Source organism: Rhizophagus irregularis, chromosome 20 (assembly GCF_026210795.1).
Source record: "Rhizophagus irregularis chromosome 20, complete sequence".
NCBI classification, from domain to species: Eukaryota; Fungi; Glomeromycota; class Glomeromycetes; order Glomerales; family Glomeraceae; genus Rhizophagus; species Rhizophagus irregularis.
Genome location: NC_089448.1, coordinates 279,881 through 298,946, shown reverse-complemented (window position 1 = coordinate 298,946; position 19,066 = coordinate 279,881). Strand labels below are relative to the sequence as shown.

Sequence of the window (19,066 nt, the reverse complement as noted above, 5' to 3'; positions counted from 1 at the left end):
TTCACTATATTTCAAATTTCTTTTGCTTTTGTTTTTCATTTTTCTCTCAATTGCATTGCCCATTACTTCACAAAGACCAGTAAATACCGGTGTATCCTTAAAAGCACCTTTTAATGCCTTATCAGCAAGAACAATCCATGGGTTTTCTGGTACATTTTCTGATTCATTATTAAGTACATTCCACATATCACGAAGATCAAGATTTTGGAGAAAATATTTTAGAGGATTATCTTTCCAATAGTGTTTCGGAGTAAACTTGACATTAATAGGTAATGGTGAGGGACGAACAATTTTATTGCATAAAATTTGATTGTATCGAATAGCAAAGCATTCAGCACACACATTATCTTTTCCAGAAATTCCAGTACAACTTTTTGCACGAACAGCATTACCTTATTTAAAAGGATTGTTAATAATAATGTATTAATTATGACAAATAGAATATAATGCATACTTGCTCGATCAATTTTCCACACAGATTCTGCAAATAATGTACGATTCAATAGCTTTTTTTGTTTTGCATTCAATTTTTTCCTACTAAATTTCTGTGAAAATAAATTTGGAAAAAGTTCACGTGCAATAACCTCAACATGACGAGAACCACCAAATTGTGCAGGAGTTCGCTGAATATATCTTGATATTTCTGCAGATCGGAGACCAATACAATAATATCTTTTTTTAGTATTTTTTTCATTTATATTTAAAGTTTCGATAGCTGATAATTCTTGCATTTGATCTTTGCTTAATGTTTCATCAATTTGGATTAGATCATCATCATCCATATTATCATATACGTCAGAATCATATTCTTCTTCTTCATCAACATCTTTAGCTTCTTCAATTTGTCGCTCTTTTTTTGGTTTAAACCAATTATAAAGTGTCCTTTGTCCTTCATCAGCTTTACATCCAGAATGCCGAACATGACGGTCAAGATAATCTTCTTCCCATTTTCGGTTGAGTGTTATTGTTTTACCACAAATGCATATTACTTTCTTGGGATGTATAATATGTGCAACATATTTGTGTTTAGAAAGTCTTTCAAAATTATATTTCCAATTTGTCATACTATTTACATGTACAAACTAGAATAAAAAAATCTGAAAAATTTTTTTTCTTTTTGAAAAAGAACAAGAATGTCGCAATCAGTTGATTTACATTTCAATTAAAGTAAATATTACAATGCAGTTTGCCAAATAAGTACATGATATACTATATATATATGTGATCGGCCAAATATAGGCGAAAATATGCAAACTAAATCTCTTACATATAAAAATTTTGGTAAAAAATACGCAATCTGATGACCTAACTATGGACAAAAAATCCTAAATTATACGCAAATCAAAACCTTACTCTGCCCAACTCCACTATGATGGCGACTCATTGGTAAACCCTACCCCTATATATATATTTCTGGGTCCTGTCCAAATTTCAAAAAATGCAAATTCCACATTTTCCTGAAAAATGGTGGGAAATTGTGGAAAATGCTGCATTATGCTAAGCAATTTTTTGGAATAGTATTGTTACAACATTGTTCAATTTAGCAAATTTTAAGAAAATTTGGGAAAATGCTGCATTATACTTCAAATGTAATATATTATAACATTTCACAACATTGTTATACCACATTAACACTGTCAATTAAAATCAAATTTTGCTTTTTTTTGTCAAATATTCTGATTTTCTTGCAAATGGTGCATTTTTATGAAAATTCTACATTTTACCTCCAATGTAATAACATTTCATAAAATTGTTATAACATTGTCAATTAACAAGAGGTTATTTTCATGGGGAAGCTTGATATGCTTTTAAAAGATCTTTTAAGTGAATGTTATTGTAAAAAAAAATGACTTCAATTTATAAATATACAAATTGTTGATTTCTTCTTTATGAATAAGCTTTGTTAAAATAAATAAATTTTTAAATCCAGTTTTTTCTTAAATAAAATGAATAGACAAATGATTTTTTCCTATTTATAATGAGTAAATTTAGTATAGAGAAATGGCAGATTTCAGTTTATTATAAGTTAAAATAGTAAAATAGTAAAAATTTGAGGAAATTGCTAAAACATATCCTGGGCAATTGTCACCTGGGGGTTTTTTCCAAATATGTCACATGATGTACAATATATAGAGTAAATTTATTAATCGGCTGACAGCTGATTTTTTTAGCTTAGCTAATTTTTGATCAGCTAAAAATTTTATCGCAAAAGATATTTTAAAAAAAAAATTTTGCAAACATATTTCTTCAAAATAATCTTATCTAATGAAATTTTATTTGCAAATATTAAAATTTAAGTTACACATTTACGATTTTAAAGAATAAATCACTGTATTTTTAATGAAGTGATACAAATAAAAGAAACAATAGCAATAAATAAAAAGATAAGTAAATTATAATGATCAAGAAGAAAGATGCTAATAAATAATGAAATAATAATGAAGTAATGGAAAGTAATAGATGATGAAAGGGAGTAAAAAGAGTAGTGAGAAGTGATAGGAAACAAAAAGGAGAAATATGGCATGATGGTAGATGAAGAGGAGTGATGGGAGACGGAAAAGAGTGATGGGAGACGAAAAAGAGTGATGGGAGACGAAAAAGAGTGATGGGAGATGAAAAAGAGTGATGAGAGATAAAAAGGAGTGATGGGAGACGAAAAGGAGTGATGAGAAGAAGAAGAGGAATGATGGGAAGTTAAAAGTCGAAAAGGAGTAATGGGAAGATAAAGAGGAGTAATGGAAAGATGAAGAGGAGTGATGGGATATGAAAAGGAGTAATAAGAAGATGAAGAGGAGTGAGGAGTGATGGGAGATGAAAAGGAGTGATAGGAGGTAATGGGAGACGAAAAGAAGTAATGAGAAGATAAAGAGGAGTGATGGGAGATGAAAAGAAGTGATGAGAATATGAAGAGGAGTAATGAGAGATGAAAAGGAGCGATGAGAGACAAAAGGAAATGATGGGAAGTAAACAGGAGAGAAAAGAGAAAATGGAAAATGAAAAGATGTAATAGAAAATAATGGGAGATAAAAAGTAATAGAATAATGAGAAGTAATAGGAGGTGAAAAATGATGAGAGACAAAAAATAAAAAAAGATCATGATAGGAGGTTGGGTAACAAAAGATAGTAATGATAAGAAACCAAGTAAAAATAAAACTATGAAGTAAAAAAAAAAATAAAGTTAGTAAGAAATAAAATATAAGATAGAAATGAAAATAAACAATAAAAAATATACCTTTATTAATTATAGAATCAAAAAAGAAGGAAATGATAATGAAGAAAATAATAGAACGGATATTGAAGAAGAAAAGAAATATTCAAAAGAGTTTACAAAATTATATACAGAATTATCTCAAGTAGAAATGGGACAAGTCAATGGAATAGAAGAAGAATATGAAAATGAAATATACCGTATAGATAAAAAGCTATACTGGATAAAAACTATACTATATAGATTTTCGTCGTCAAATTGATACTGGTATTTTTATAGTTCCGTGCTGAATATACATATAATCATTAGATACCTAAGAGGAATTCATAGGCGGTAGAAGAATATTCAGTACGGGTATGCACAGTTGATCAAATTGATTGAATATCCCCTTACCGCATAAGAATATATATATACTCATTCTTATGAAACAACCTCCATCTTCCACACTTACTGCAAAAAATTGAAAAAATAATAGCGTTAGTTGTCATAGTCGAAGTATTTAAATTGGAATCTATCGCATGGACTTAAAAATCTAAATACTAGACACATCTTCAATAACTGGACGTCACCAACTTTACATGGGACTGTAAGATCTCGTCATTTGGCGTAATAATTTAGTTATTTGATCATCATCACAGTCGCACGAACAATCACATAAATGTCGAAAATTAGTTTTTTTTTTATTTTTTTCTTAAAAAAAAAGAAAAAAAATTTTTTTTGTTGTTTTATTAAACCATTTTTAAAGTTTCCTTTTTAAAAAATATTTTATAAGAAATTTATTCTAAGCCTTTTTCATTATTATTGCATAAAGAATGTCAAAACTCAATGAAGATATTCTTTTATTAATATTTAAAGAATTACGAGATGATTCAAAATCCCTCTTTTCATGTCTAATGGTCAATAGATTTTGGTGTAAAACAGTGATTCCAGTTTTATGGAGGAATCCTTGGAACTATTATATCAATTATAATAAGAAAAAGTATTTATTTGTAATCATTGTTTCCTATTTATCTGATAATGCTAAAGAATCTCTAATGAGATACAGAATCCGACTGCCGTCATTTTCATACCAAACACTTTTGTTTGATTATTTATCATTCTGTAGAAGTATTAATACAGATACTATGAAATCTATAATTTCTACTGCAACATCATTAGCTCATGCGCAATGTCTTTTGGAACAAGAATTTTATCATCTTTTTATGAAGAAATTCCCAGAGTTAAAGTATTTGGATATGAAATCAATTATTAGACATCAAATATTTCATCATCCAGAAGCTATGCTTCGTTCTGAATCACTTTGCGAATTAAAATGCGACACATCAATAGACTCTTCATACTTTTATAGCTTAGCACATATTTCTCAATATATACAAAGACTCATCATTGTTAATACAAAAGCAAACGGGTTTCATGGGATTGCTGAACTAATTGGAGTTCAGAAAAATTTAAAGTATTTTGAATGGAGAGATGTTGGGTATCTTCCAGTTATTATTCTCGAACCGGACCTATACAAAGAGATTCTTTTTGCATTAGAAAAAAGTGCAAACATTATCATTCATTTAAATATTATCTTTCAATTTATGAGTCGCTCATCACCAAAGGTATTCCCAAAATTTCATAAACTAAAAAGATTGAGAGTTGGATTAAATAGTTTCAGTGAAGAACAATTAAAAATTTGCGTTTATCATGATCTTGAGATTCTTGAAACAGATTATTATGAATTAAAAGCAGCTTCTATTATAATCGAAAATAGTGGAGGACATTTAAAGAAAATTTATCTTTACCGTCACCATGATATTGATGATGTAGACCATCATGAAAAATTTAATGAATACTCTCTCATGTTTATTCGCAAAGTTTATGAAAAGTGTCTTTCAATTGAATATTTGTCTCTTGAATTTCCATCATCAAAGCAGCATTTTAATGAATTTGAGAAATTATTAAAAATTTGTCAAAATTTGAAGTCATTAATATTAGCTATATATACAATGGATAATGTAAAAGGTGATGAACCACTTTTAGAAAATGGAAAAGAATTATTAAAATTATTGGTTAGATCAGCACCAACTAATTTAAGAGAAATTAGAATTCTTTTTGATGTTAAATTTTCTTTGGGCGCCTTGAAAGAATTTTTAGAAAAATGGAGAGGCCGACCTGCACTTTCCATACTTACATCTACTAGTAATGTTATTTATAAAAAAAATGAAAAAACAAAATTTATAAAATTGATTAATATATATAAAAATAATGGAGTAATTAAAGATCTTAGATGCGAATGTTTTAAAAATGTAGTAAATTTGGACTATAAGATATGAATACTATGTTACCACATTTACGATGTTAACATTTTAATTGTTAATTATATATTTTATCAGAATTAATCATTTTATAGAAATGTATTTCATTTAAGCATTTAATAAAAAACGTGTTATAATAAATAGGAATGATTATAATGTATGTTAGTATTTAGTAATGGTGTAATATGTCATTATGAAAAAAAAGTTCTTTTTTGTAGTATAAAACTTAATATAAAAGAATTTTATATAAAAAAATATCACATGACACGAAAAAGTGATTAATAGATATATATAAAGATAGAGTAATCATTTTAAATTATGTGTTTACCATGTCATTAGGATTTAATGTATTCCTTGTTATAGTTTATTGTTTCAAAATTATATATATTTTAAGGAAAAAAATTAGGTGATACCAAATTATTCCATCGGTATTATTTTTTTGTAAATTACTCCACCGGTATAAAAAAAGTATAAAAAATTATAAAATCCATCGGTGCGATGTACAATAAGATAAGTCTTTTATTTCATGGATATCTAATAAATACTCCATATACACTACTTCGGGGGGGCCTCAAGTCATCGGTGAATATTTCAGATACCTATGGAATAACAAGTATTTAGGCAATCCTGATGACAGAAATGATTTTATATGAGTTCGCCAATAATGATAAAACAGTTCAGTAACATTTGCCCTTGATAATATGATTAAATTGCTATTCAAAGGACAAAAAATGGAGTATTAAGAGAGAGGTTTATCTAAAAAAAAGATTCCTATTCGAATGCTCAAATGTAGCAATTATCATATGATCGTGATTATTACTGAATTTTTTTAAGACCATAAAAATAACCGAAGGTATAATATTTCAATGGCATAAATAAAGCTGTAATGTTAATAAATACAAATTTATTTAGTGAATTTAGTTTGGATAGATAGAATTAAGTTTTGTTTATTTGTGTTAAACTATATAAATTATAGACTAATCACGTTAAGAAATAAAATAAGAGAAAAACGTACTAAACATCATGTATTCTTTTTAAACTCTTCGCTACCTGCTACCATTTTCGCCTCAATAATTCTTATGCTTATTACTTGTCGCATAATGATATAAATTCTTTATCTAATAAGGTTAATAATGAATTTGTAACATTTTTTCTGTCTTTAACTTACGTCGATTCTCTTTTCACCCTCAGCCTGTTTATTTGCTAAACCAAGTTTCTGAAATTCTTTGTAACTTTGTTTAACAATCAAATTCCTTCGTCTTTTATCAATTTCTCAATTGCTTGCGTCATTTTTCTTTGTCTTTAAAATATCCCAAAAATATTTGTTTACCGTTAATTTCAAGTTTCAACAATCTTCGAAATGATCACGGAATGGTTTTTGTCAAAAAAAAAAAAAAAAAAAAAAAAAAAAAATCGTTCAGTTCGATATACAATGCATTAAGCATACCAGTAAGCATCCCGTTTTGCAATACTGCTTACAAAGATTATGACAGATATTAGTTGCAGACACTTGAAATTTTATGGTTACGTCTCTTTTTTCAGCGTCAGCGTCACATTTCCATGTGACTTCGCAAAATAACTTAAGCTAAAACTCCTGATGTAAAATGCCTTAGACATTTGAACTTTTAACATGAAATTCTTTATAATTATAAACTTGATACGTGTGTTTTCAAGTTTAATTTTTTTATATACTGCCATGATAATAAGAAAACAGACACTAATCTTCCTCTTACTCAATTAGAAACAAACATAAATATTCAATTAATGCTAATAGAGAGGATGATGATAATAGTATGGATTTCAATCCAATTAATTCAGTTATTAATGTTTTAAATAAATTAGAAGAATGAGCTAAGGAGATAAATATACTAATTAAGGAGGAATATATGCAATAAAAAAAAATGGAATTTATTTTTTAATACATAAAAATAAATAATAATTTTCGACTTAAGATACGTCTAGTCGTCTAGTCACGTCAATTAAGTAACACAATATGGCGCAACTTGAAATACGTCACTAGTTACAGTCTCAAAAAATAATTTAAAAGTATTATTGGCCAATACAAGCATTGAAACTCTTCAGGTGGTTCAAGCCACACTGTATGTATGATGCACTCTGCGTTAAAGTCATAGCTCTCATCCTTTGTAATATTCTTTATTTTCATGCATAATTTATTACAATATACCGTACATAATATATTATATGCATATTCCTATCATGATTGTAAAATTGCAAATAGACACGACTGCAGTATCATGTGGTACAGTATGCATATCACATGATATAAATAGTCAAAACACTAGTAAATTACAAAATTTTGGCAAATCAAATGTTTGGCGTAATATTTGTTTGTTGTGAAACGTTACTTGTGAATGATGGAATTTTATTCCCAATTGTATTTCATTATTTGGAATTTGTTTTGTGAAACTTAAAAATTTTTCTTTTTCTTTTAATTGTTGAAAAATTTTTTAAAAAGTTATTTATTATAATAACCATAAAAATAAGAAATTATTTTGCTAAAGAATGTCAAAACTCAATAAAGATATTCTTTTCTTAATATTTGAAGAATTTCAAGATGATTCGAAATCCCTCTTTTCATGTCTAATGATTAATAGACTTTGGTGTGAAACTGTAATTCCAATTTTATGGAGAAATCCTTGGTGCTATGATATTAAGTATAGTAATAAAAGTTATTTATTTTTAATCATTGCCTCTTATTTATCTGATGATACTAAAGAATCCCTAACGAAACAAGGAATTCAATTACCATCATTTTCATACAAACTACTTTTGTTTGATTATTTATCTTATTGTAGAAGTATTAATACAGATACTATGAATTCTATAACTTTAGTTGAAATATCTTTAGCTTATAATCAATTTCTTTTGCAACAAGAATTTTATCGTATCTTTATGAAGAAATTTCCAGAGTTAAAGTATTTGGATATTAAATCCATTAAACATCAAATATTTTATTTTCCAGAAGCTAAGCTTCGTTTTGAATCACTTTATGAACTAAAATGTGACACATCAATAGATATTTCATATTTTTATGGATTAGCACAGCTATGTCAATATATACAGAGACTCATCGTTGATAACGTAGACCCAAATGATTATCATGGGATTGCTGAATTAATCGAAGCTCAGAAAAATTTAAAGTATTTTGAATGGAAAGATAGCCATGATTTTTATATTCCCGGACTAGATTCTTACAAAGAGATACTTCATGCATTAGAGAAAAATGCAAATACTATCAACCATTTAAATGTATATTTTATGTTTGTTAATAATCCAACATTGTGTAAGGTACTTCCAAAATTTCGTAGATTAAAAACATTGATAACAAGTTTTTGGCCTTTTAATGATGAAGAACAAGTAAAGATGTGTGTTTATCATGACCTTGAGATCTTTAAAATAGATTATTATGGATTAAAAGAAGCTTCTATTATAATTGAAAATAGTGGAGGACATTTAAAGAAAATTTTCTTAGAATCACAATATGAAATTGATGATTATATAGATAATTTTAATGATGATTCCATCATTTTTATTCGTAAAGTTTATGAAAGATGTCTTTCAATTGAATACTTGTCTCTTATATTTCCACCATTAAAAGAGCATTTTGACGAATTTGAAAAATTACTAAAAATTTGTCAAAATTTGAAGTCATTATTATTGGCTGTATATTGGAATGATGTAGAAGGTGAAAACTCACTTTTAAAAAATGGAGAAAAATTATTAAAAATTTTAATTAGATCAGCACCAACTAACTTGAGAGAAATTAGATTTATTTGTGATGTTGAATTTTCTTTAGACGTCTTGGAAGAATTTTTGGAAAAATGGAGAGGTCGACCTGCACTTTCTATACTTACATATAAGTCTATTTATAAAGAAGAAAATTATGTAAAATTGATTAATAAATATAAAAATAATGGAATAATTAAAGATTTTAGATGTGAATCATTTATGAATGTAGTAAATATGGATTTTAAGTTGTGAAACATTATTTTATCAAATTTTTTTATCGAATTTGTTATAATATTAGAATTTTTTAATTATTTATTTATTATATGTATATTTTATTATCAGAAACATAAACATTTTTGTATCTAGTAGTGATGTATTTCATCTGTATTTAATAGGAAATATATATTATAATAAATAGAAATATTATAAGTTTATATTATTATAAATTTGTTACTTAATAAGCATTATATAATTGAACCATTCTAATATCGTTCTTATTGTCCAATTTTCACATGCACTGCTTATTAATAAATCTGATACAATGACGCAATATACTTTTTGTTGATAATTAGTAGTATACAACATAAATAAATTAATAAAACATCACATGATACGAGATGATTTTGAAAAATTATTTATTAAGACGGAAATAATATTGAATGATTCGTTTTTATAAAAATTAAAACACTAAATAATAAAAGACATGATTTATTTGAATTATTTTGTTATTTAAATGTCGACGCATTTCATTCTGTTGATTCACCGTTCTTTTATATATTTTATATAGCACGTATCTGACAATATATAAAGATTTCAAAAACTAGTAATCATAAAAAATTAATTTCGGAAGAATTAAAAGTATTCTAAATGAAAAGGTCAGCTCGAAGATCATTAAAATCTTATTATGAAAGAATTTTTGAACTAAAAAATAACGAATAATTTGATAAAATACTCTCAAAAACTTATAAATTAAGAAAATTACTATTAATTCAACTACTAAATTGATAATTTATTTTGTTTATCAAGAATCGTTAATTTATCGTGCGCTTGAGATCTCTAAAATAGATTATATTTCATTAAATGTGGTTTCTAGTATGATTAAAAATTGCGAAGGCAATTAAAACCTTATATGTTAATTATTGAGGTGATGATAGAATGAAAGTTTTCTTATTTTTATTCACAAAATTTATGAAACTATCCCCTCAAGGGAGCGTTTTGTGAATTTTAAAAATTTATTAAGGGCCTGTCAAGATTTAATCATTGTTATTTGTTATGAACAATGATGAATAGAAACAAACTGATGAAAAAAGGAAGAATTTTGAAACTAATTTGATCGACATCAATAATTTAAGAAAATTAGTTTCCCTTAGAGGAATTTTTAAGAAAATAGGAAGATCGACCTACACTTTTCATACTGAAGAAATAAATAAAATTATAATTTTTGTCTCAAAAATTGCGGAATTTTTCGAATGTAAAATAAATATCTCCAAATTCCTTATAATAAATATCAAACTTTACATGGGATTGTGAAAACCCTGCTATTTGACGTAATGTTGATTTTTCATGTGAAACATTATTTGATCATCGTTATGGTCGCATGGTCTCACGGTCGCACAGAACAACCGGAGTTTGATTCCGCCATTTATTAATAATTTTCATTTATTTATTATTTTTTTTTTTTAAAAAAAAAATATTTAACCGTTGTTGTAAAATTATATTTAAGATTATTTAAAAAACATTTTCTATTATAAGATATTTAATCCTTTAAAACATTTCTCTCATTATTTTTTGGATAAAAATGTCAAGACTCGATAAAGATGTTCTTTTCTTAATCTTTGAAGAATTAAAAGATGATTCGAAATCCCTATTTTCATGTCTAATGGTCAATAGACTTTGGTGTGAAACCGTGATTCCAATTTTATGGAGAAATCCTTGGTTTCATGATATTAATTATTATAGTAAAACATATTTATTTGCAATTATTGCTTCTTATTTATCCGATGATACAAAAAAATTCCTAATGAAACAATTACCGTCAGTTTCACATCAATCGCTTTTATTTGATTATGTATCTTTTTGTAGAAGTATTAATGTAAATATTATGAAATCTATAATTTCTGTTGGATCATCTTCAGCAAGTAATCGATTATTTTTGCAACAAGAATTTTACAATCTCTTTATGAAGAAATGTTCGGAATTGAAGTATTTGGATATGAGATCAATTGAACATCAAATATTTAATTTTCCAGAAGCAAAACTTCGTTTTGAATCACTTTATGAATTAAAATGTGATACTTCTATTGACTCTTCATACTTTTATGGATTAGCACATATTTCTCAATATATACAGAAGATTATCGTTGTTAATAATGCAAAAACAAAAGCTAATTTTGGAGTTGTTAAATTAATTGAAGTTCAGAAAAATTTAAAATATTTTGAATTGATAGATGAATTTTACACTTATAGTTCTTCAATTTATTATGTACCAGATAAAAAAAAGGCAGCTAATTCTATAGATCCAATTCTTCTTGCATTAGAAAAAAAGGCAGATATTATCAATCATTTAAAAATATACCTTGTATATATTGGTCAGACATTACACAAGGTACTTCCAAAGCTTTATAAATTAAAAACCTTAATAGTTAATGATTTTAGGTATACTAATGAAGAACAATTAAGAATGTGTGTCTATCATGATCTTGAAATCCTTAAAATAGATTATTGTAATTTGAAAACAGCTTCTATTATAATTGAAAATAGTGGAGGACACTTAAAGAAAATTTTATTAGGGACTTATGAACCTGATCATATAGATGACTTTTATGATGATTCTCTTACTTTTATCCGTAAAATTTATCAATATTGTCCTTCAATTGAATATTTGCCTCTTGCATTTTCACCATCAAAGGAGCACTTCGAAGAATTTGAAAAATTATTAAATGTTTGTCAAAATTTGAAGTCATTATCATTAATTATGTGTGACATGGAAGAGCAAGTAACTGAAAAAAACCTTTCAGAAAATGGAGAAGAATTATTAAAAATAATCATTAAATCAGCACCAACTAATCTAAGAGAAATTAGATTTCTTTATGATTTTAAATTTTCTTTAGGAACCTTTGAGGAATTCTTAGTAAAATGGAGAGGTCGACCTTCACTTTCCATACTTACATATAAACCTATTTTTAGAGAAGAAAATTATGTAAAATTGATCAATAAATATAAAAACAATGGAGTAATTAAGGATTTTAGATGTGAATCTTTTATTAATGTAGTAAAATATGGATTAAGTTGTGAATATTATATGTTACCACATTTGTTATAATGTTAACATTATGAAATTAATTTTTAAATTTTATATTTTTTATTAAGAAATTAATTCTATGTCTTATAAATCTTTATATTGTAATAAATTATTTTTATCAAATATATTTAAATAGGAAGTATTAACATTCAAAAAAATATTAAAGCGTTTTCCTTGTTATCCAATGTTTTATAATGATGTAAAAATATCATACTACAATATTATGAAAAAAATTTTATTTTCTATAGATCGTTCGGTCCAAAATTTTTGAGAAAAAGTAAAAGTCTCGGAGTTTTAAAAAAATATTATCGAAATAGACAAAAATTGAAGTCTTATCTGACAAGAATATAAACTTTTTTAACGAAACGAAACTGCACTTTTATTAATAAAAATTTCAAAATATTGATTTAACTTCAAAAGAGAGGTTGAAAAAGATATATATGAAACTTTCACATTTTCACGTTGTTAGCGAAGAATACGAAGAATACAGATCTTAGCTGCCGCAGAGTTATTAAGAATGGTCACGTGTCATTTGGGGTCATTTCAACATTAAATGACAAATGACCTATTCATTTCTAAATTCTTTCGAATAAAAATTGTAATTCGGGTTGGCTTCATAAATTTGGCCAGTATTAAATCTAAATGACTTAAACGACAAATGACCTGAATGGCTAGGTCATTCGAAAGTCATTCAGGCAGGGGTCGTTTCAAAATGGCTAAATGACCTTTTGCCATTACATATATATATAAATAGCATATTGAATAAGAAGGACACTGCTGCATTACGCTATTGGTTGAAGCAAGCGAATAAAGAATTGACAAAAAAGGATAATCAGATTGAGAAGTTGGAACGAATCGTTTTGCAGACAGATGAAGTCATAAAAAAAATCGGCTAACAAAAATAAGAAAACGAAACGATGATCAAAAAGAAGGACCCGGGAAAAATGGATCAACGAGTTACCGGATCCGGGAGTACTTTGTTCCGAGTCACATGAGATCCTTATATACGAATGTTCGGGAATCCCGAAACTCGAAATCCCGAAGGTACGTTATCCCAATCCCGAAATGTCATAATCCCAAATTTTAAATGTTCCGATTAATAGCTGTATCAAAATTTTTAAAGTAAAAAAAAACAACATAAGTGCGTTTCCATAAAAAGCTAATATATATATTTATCACGATAAAGAATTTGATAAAGCGGTTTGGTTTCATCTATAAAGAATAACATCTAAGTATTGCGTTGGTTTGCAGTAGAAAAAAAATTATTGGAAATATGTAATATACTCAAATGGACTGTATATAAAAAGGTTCCGGATGATTCTAAAAAGTTATCTTTCGTAGACTTATACAAGGAATACAAAAGAGATGTACTGTATAATTTTATTTTTTTTCAAATCGATTTTACAGAGGATCTAGGGACGAACAATTTTTCAAAGTTTAGAGAATGGAGATGTAGATGAAACGTGGATAATTCTGCCGAAAAAGAATAATTTTAATGGTTTTGTAGTAGATATGGGGAGAAAAGAATGTTACAACGTTACGAAAAGATAAGGAGAAGTTAGAAAGTCAACTACCGAACGAGGACGAGGTGGTCAACTTGGTGAATAAATACAGGTTGGTGAACAAACTCCAACGAATCCATCGGAAAAAATAAACTAGAATACAGGTCCTGAGAAGTAGTGGACGTTATAGAAGAATTCAAGAAGAAATAGTTAGAAAAGACTCCTAAACAAGGTGCTAAAGAGGTCAAACAGAAGCTGGAGTGATAATTACACCAAAGGGATCGGAAAACAAAAACCCTACAATGGAAAGATTGAAGGGCTTTTCAGAAGTTAACGAAGCTTGCTCGACAAGACTTCCTAACAAATCGGAAAAGGAAGATTCTAAGAATCCTAGGGCAAAACGCGTTAAAACTGGAAAGAACAAGCAGAAATTTAGAGGAAAGAATAATAATAACCGTGTACCAAAAGTAATTAATAAAATTTTTTAAGGACAACGCTTCGCATTACAAGAGGCGTTAATTCTGGATGAAAACATCGGGAGTTTTGAGTATATCGATATCAGTCGGGATGTCTTATTTCTTTGAATATGAATTAAGATAAAAAATCTTTAATAAATAATAATTTAGTTTTTTTCGTGTGAATCTTGCTACGACTACAAAAATGTAAATAGTTTTGTAGTTAATTACAAAAAGTTCTTATTTAGTAGTTAAAAAATTTTTTCATTGTATTTTGTTTTATTTTTTTTAGATAGGAAACTTTTGAATACATCTGTAAGGTATTATTATCGAACGAGTTTCGATAAATAAAATAACATAAAAAAAAAATATATATTTTTGTCAATAAAAAAAAGGATAAAAAATAATTTCAACCCGTAAAACTCTAATAACAAAATTTTAAGTATATACGAATAATTAATCGGAACGGAAATGTTACTATTGAATAAGTTTTTTTTTACAACAATTAAACCTTAAATATTTTATTAGTTTCGTTTTTTTGAATTACTTGTGAATTTAAAATGAGGTGCACTTTAACCCATACTTTATGGATTAACACGTATCTGTCGATATATATATATATATAACATTTCGTACAAAAGTTGATTATAAAATCGGTAAACAAAGTATTTTGAATGGAAAGGTGAATTCAAAGATGCCAAAAAACTCTTATTAAGAAAGTCTTCTTGAATTTGAAAAAAGGCAGATTACAAACAAACAAAATTTATGAATTAAAAATGATATATTGATCTTTACAAAAAATTTATTAAACATGTTGAAAACTTTTCATTAAATATGACTTCCAGTATAGCGGGTCATCTACATAAATTTTATCAAATATTACGTATACACATGTGTATTATGTATTAAATAACGAAATAAAGTAATCTTGATGACGCAAAATTTATGAAACTATCAATCAATTGAAAGTTTATCACTATCGTTAAGGAAAAATTTCACTGAATTTAAAAAACTACTAAAATCTGTCTAATAATGAAACAAAAAATTGATTAAATATTAGTCACATTTTCAATAACGTTAAAATTTTAGTGTATTTTTTGTTAAAGTTAACTGTTAATATTCACGTCCCATTGATTCTGGTCCGATTGATCAACATCTGAAATTCTTTGATTTGTAATCATTTGTAATCATCCGGTCCCATGTCTTCTGGCGTCATTACATCGGATCCAATGGGAACCTGGCGCGAAAAATACCAAATATACAATCAAAGACATGTGTATATGTGATATTCTAAATACATGTGACCATGCCAATATTTACTACTATAAACAAAAAAATTAAAGCATCAAACTTTACATGGATTGGTAGATCACCATCATTTGGCGTAATGTTTGATTTTGTCATATGAAACATCATTTGATCTTCATGGTCGCACAGAATAAATTTAAATTGTCCAGAAAATGATTCCGGTATTTAATTTTCCTTTTTTTTAAAAAAAAAAAAAAAAATTTTTTTTTGAACATTTTTGTGAAAAAATATCTAAATTTACCTTTAAAAAAATTTCAATTATTTTTTGGATAAAAGATGTCAAAACTAAATAAAGATGTTCTTTACTTAATATTTGAAGGATTACAAGATGATTCGAAATCTCTCTTTTCATGTCTAATGGTCAATAGACTTTGGTGTCAAACTGTGGTTCCAATTTTATGGAGAAATCCTTGGTGCTATGATATTAATTATTACACTAAAAAATATTTATTTGCAATTATTTCTTCTTACTTGTCTGATGATGTTAAAGAATCCCTAACGAGACAAGGAATTCAACTATTGACAGTTTCACGTCAACTACTTTTGTTTGATTATTTATCTTTTTGTAGAAGCATTAATGTTTATACTTTAAACGTTATAACTTCTATTGGATCATCTTTATCTTATAATAAATTTATTTTACAACAAGAATTTTATGGCATCTTTATGAAAAAATTCCCAGAATTAAAGTATTTGGATATGAGATTCATTAAACATCAAATATTTTATTTACCAGAAGCTAAGCTTCGTTTTGAATCACTTTGTGAATTAAAATGTGACACTTCGATAGATTCTTCATATTTTCATGGATTGGCATGGCAATGTCAATATATACAGAGACTCATTATTGATAATGTAGATTCAGAAAATGATTATCACGGGATTGTTAAATTAATTAAAGTTCAGAAAAATTTAAAGTATTTTGAATGGAATGATGATTATGATACTTTATATGTTCCTGGGCCAGATCAAGATTCTTACAAAGAGATTCTTTTTGCAATAGATAAAAAGGTAGATACTATCAACCATTTAAAATTAGACTTCTTATTTAGATGTCCCACATTGTACAAAGTACTCCCGAAATTTTATAAACTAAAAACATTGATAGTTAATATTGAGCCTTTAAGTGAAGAGCAATTAAAAATGTGTGTTTTTCGTGATCTCGAAATCTTTAGAATAGGTTATTACGAATTAAAAGCAGCTTCTATTATAATTGAAAATACTGGAGGTCATCTAAAGAAAATTTTTTTAGGATCACCCTATGAGCTTGATGAATATGTAAGGAATTTTGATGATGATTCCCTCATTTTTATTCGTAAAGTTTATGAAAAATGTCTTTCAATTGAATATTTGTCTCTTATATTTCCACCATCAAAAGAACATTTTAATGAATTTGAAAAATTACTAAAAATTTGTCAAAATTTGAAGTCATTATTATTAGCCATACATATAAATGATGATGTACTACCTGAAGAAGAACTACTTATAGAAAATGAAGAGATATTAAAAATATTAATTAGATCATCACCAACTAACTTGAAAGAAATTAGATTTATTTGTGATGTTGAATTTTCTTTGGAAACTTTGGAGGAATTTTTAGAAAAATGGAAAGGTCGACCTGCACTTTCCATACTTACATCCAATTATATTTATAGAGAAAAAAATTATAAAAAATTGATTAATAAATATAAAAATAATGGAGTAATTAAAGATTTTATATGCGACTATTTTGAAAAAATAGTAAATATGGACTTTAAGATATAAAATATTATGTATTACATTTTGTTATAAAAATATTTGTTTGATTATATATTTTATCAGAAATAATTACTTTGTAATTTGTTATTTCATTTTAAATTACTTAATATGAAATATATTTTAATAAATAAAAATGATTATAAGTTTATATTGTTCATTATTATATTTGTGGTTTATTATGTAATTGAGACATCTCGCTCTATCCTTTTATTAATAAGCTGTACAAGTGAAAAAAAAAAAGATTAAAAGTGTTGATAATAATACATACCCATTATGAAAAATTTTTTTTTTTGCCAATAATAAGTATGAAAATAATTTCAAATCATAAAACTTAATTTAAAAGGATTTAATTAGTAAAAATCATATAACACGAGAAAAACATTGAATGAGTTTGTTTTAACGAAAATTAAATACCAAATATTAAACTTAGGCTTCACTTGAATCACTATTTGCAAATTTAAAATGTATGCATCATAGTCTCCATAATTTTATGTAGCACGTATCTGTCAAACAGTATAATGAACTTTAGTTGTCATCACCAATGCAGAAACAAAAATTAATCATGAGTCGAATATTTGATTTGAAATTTATTATATATTAACAGAAAACTATTAGTAGATTGTAATTCTTTGATCAGATAATCTCAATCTTCTACAAACAAATACTCACAAAATTTGATAGTTCTTATCGAGAATTGGTTAAACATGCTAATCTATCTGTCTTATATTTCATCAAATGCGAATTTTATTATGATTAAAAACAGCACGCGAAAACAATTACGTAGCTATATAATGGATAAAAAGTATCTATTCAATGTGAATTTATTTTTATTTTCTTGTTGAAAGATAATTCTATATGAAGGCGGACCATATTATGATTGGATCTTCCTAAGATCAATCATATGTGAATTTTCGGCAGTTGACTCGTGGAGACAGTTAAAACCTTATGTATTATTATTGAATTGAAGATAATTTAACGAAGGTGAATTATAATCCTAACATTAGGAAAATCTTGCTTGGAATTAAAGCACCCAAAAAAAGTTAAATTTTTAAACGGAATTTTTGATGAATCAAAAAATAAATTAAAGGTACTTGATTTTTAAATTTACTCGTATAAGAAGACCTTTTTTTAATTAGTAAACTTTTGTAAACTTTTAGATTTAAATAATTTAAATAAAATTGTAAAATATCCAAGTATAAAAATGTTATTTGGATTATTTGATTATTTAAAAGCCAATTATACATTTCTTGTGAATTGTGATTACGATAATATGTTGCTTTCTTACAATATATATATATAGAATAATTAATCCTATTGATAAATAATTCAAAAATATACAATCTTTTTATTAAAGAAAATACAATATTTACACACAATTTGGAATCCAAAATACATCTTATTCCTGATTCAGAAAGATGCCCTTTCAGATATTAAATTCCTTAGACGTAATACTTGTATAAGTTATTACGTTTTAGATTGGTTAA

The 19,066-nt window shown here is 26.4% G+C and overlaps 5 protein-coding genes across 5 annotated transcripts; all 5 read left to right on the top strand.

Annotated features, from left to right (window-relative positions):
• Positions 1-3,206: 3,206 nt before the first annotated feature.
• OCT59_012704 (uncharacterized protein) lies at positions 3,207-3,470 on the top strand (the record flags this gene model as incomplete). The annotated part of the gene is made up of 1 exon (XM_066140295.1): positions 3,207-3,470. One exon carries the CDS (start codon positions 3,207-3,209, stop codon positions 3,468-3,470), a length of 264 nt encoding a protein of 87 aa, XP_066001183.1.
• Positions 3,471-4,020: 550 nt separating this feature from the next.
• Positions 4,021-5,526, top strand: OCT59_012703 (uncharacterized protein; the record flags this gene model as incomplete). The annotated part of the gene is made up of 1 exon (XM_066140294.1): positions 4,021-5,526. The coding sequence occupies one exon, from the start codon at positions 4,021-4,023 to the stop codon at positions 5,524-5,526; it is 1,506 nt and encodes a 501-aa protein (XP_066001182.1).
• Positions 5,527-8,031: 2,505 nt separating this feature from the next.
• Positions 8,032-9,510, top strand: OCT59_012702 (uncharacterized protein; the record flags this gene model as incomplete). The annotated part of the gene is made up of 1 exon (XM_066140293.1): positions 8,032-9,510. One exon carries the CDS (start codon positions 8,032-8,034, stop codon positions 9,508-9,510), a length of 1,479 nt encoding a protein of 492 aa, XP_066001181.1.
• A 1,546-nt stretch (positions 9,511-11,056) lies between these two features.
• Positions 11,057-12,580, top strand: OCT59_012701 (uncharacterized protein; the record flags this gene model as incomplete). The annotated part of the gene is made up of 1 exon (XM_066140292.1): positions 11,057-12,580. The coding sequence occupies one exon, from the start codon at positions 11,057-11,059 to the stop codon at positions 12,578-12,580; it is 1,524 nt and encodes a 507-aa protein (XP_066001180.1).
• A 3,446-nt stretch (positions 12,581-16,026) lies between these two features.
• On the top strand, positions 16,027-17,738 carry OCT59_012700 (uncharacterized protein). The gene has a single exon (XM_066140291.1). The coding sequence runs from the start codon at positions 16,101-16,103 to the stop codon at positions 17,586-17,588; it is 1,488 nt and encodes a 495-aa protein (XP_066001179.1). The 5' UTR covers positions 16,027-16,100; the 3' UTR covers positions 17,589-17,738.
• Positions 17,739-19,066: the final 1,328 nt, after the last annotated feature.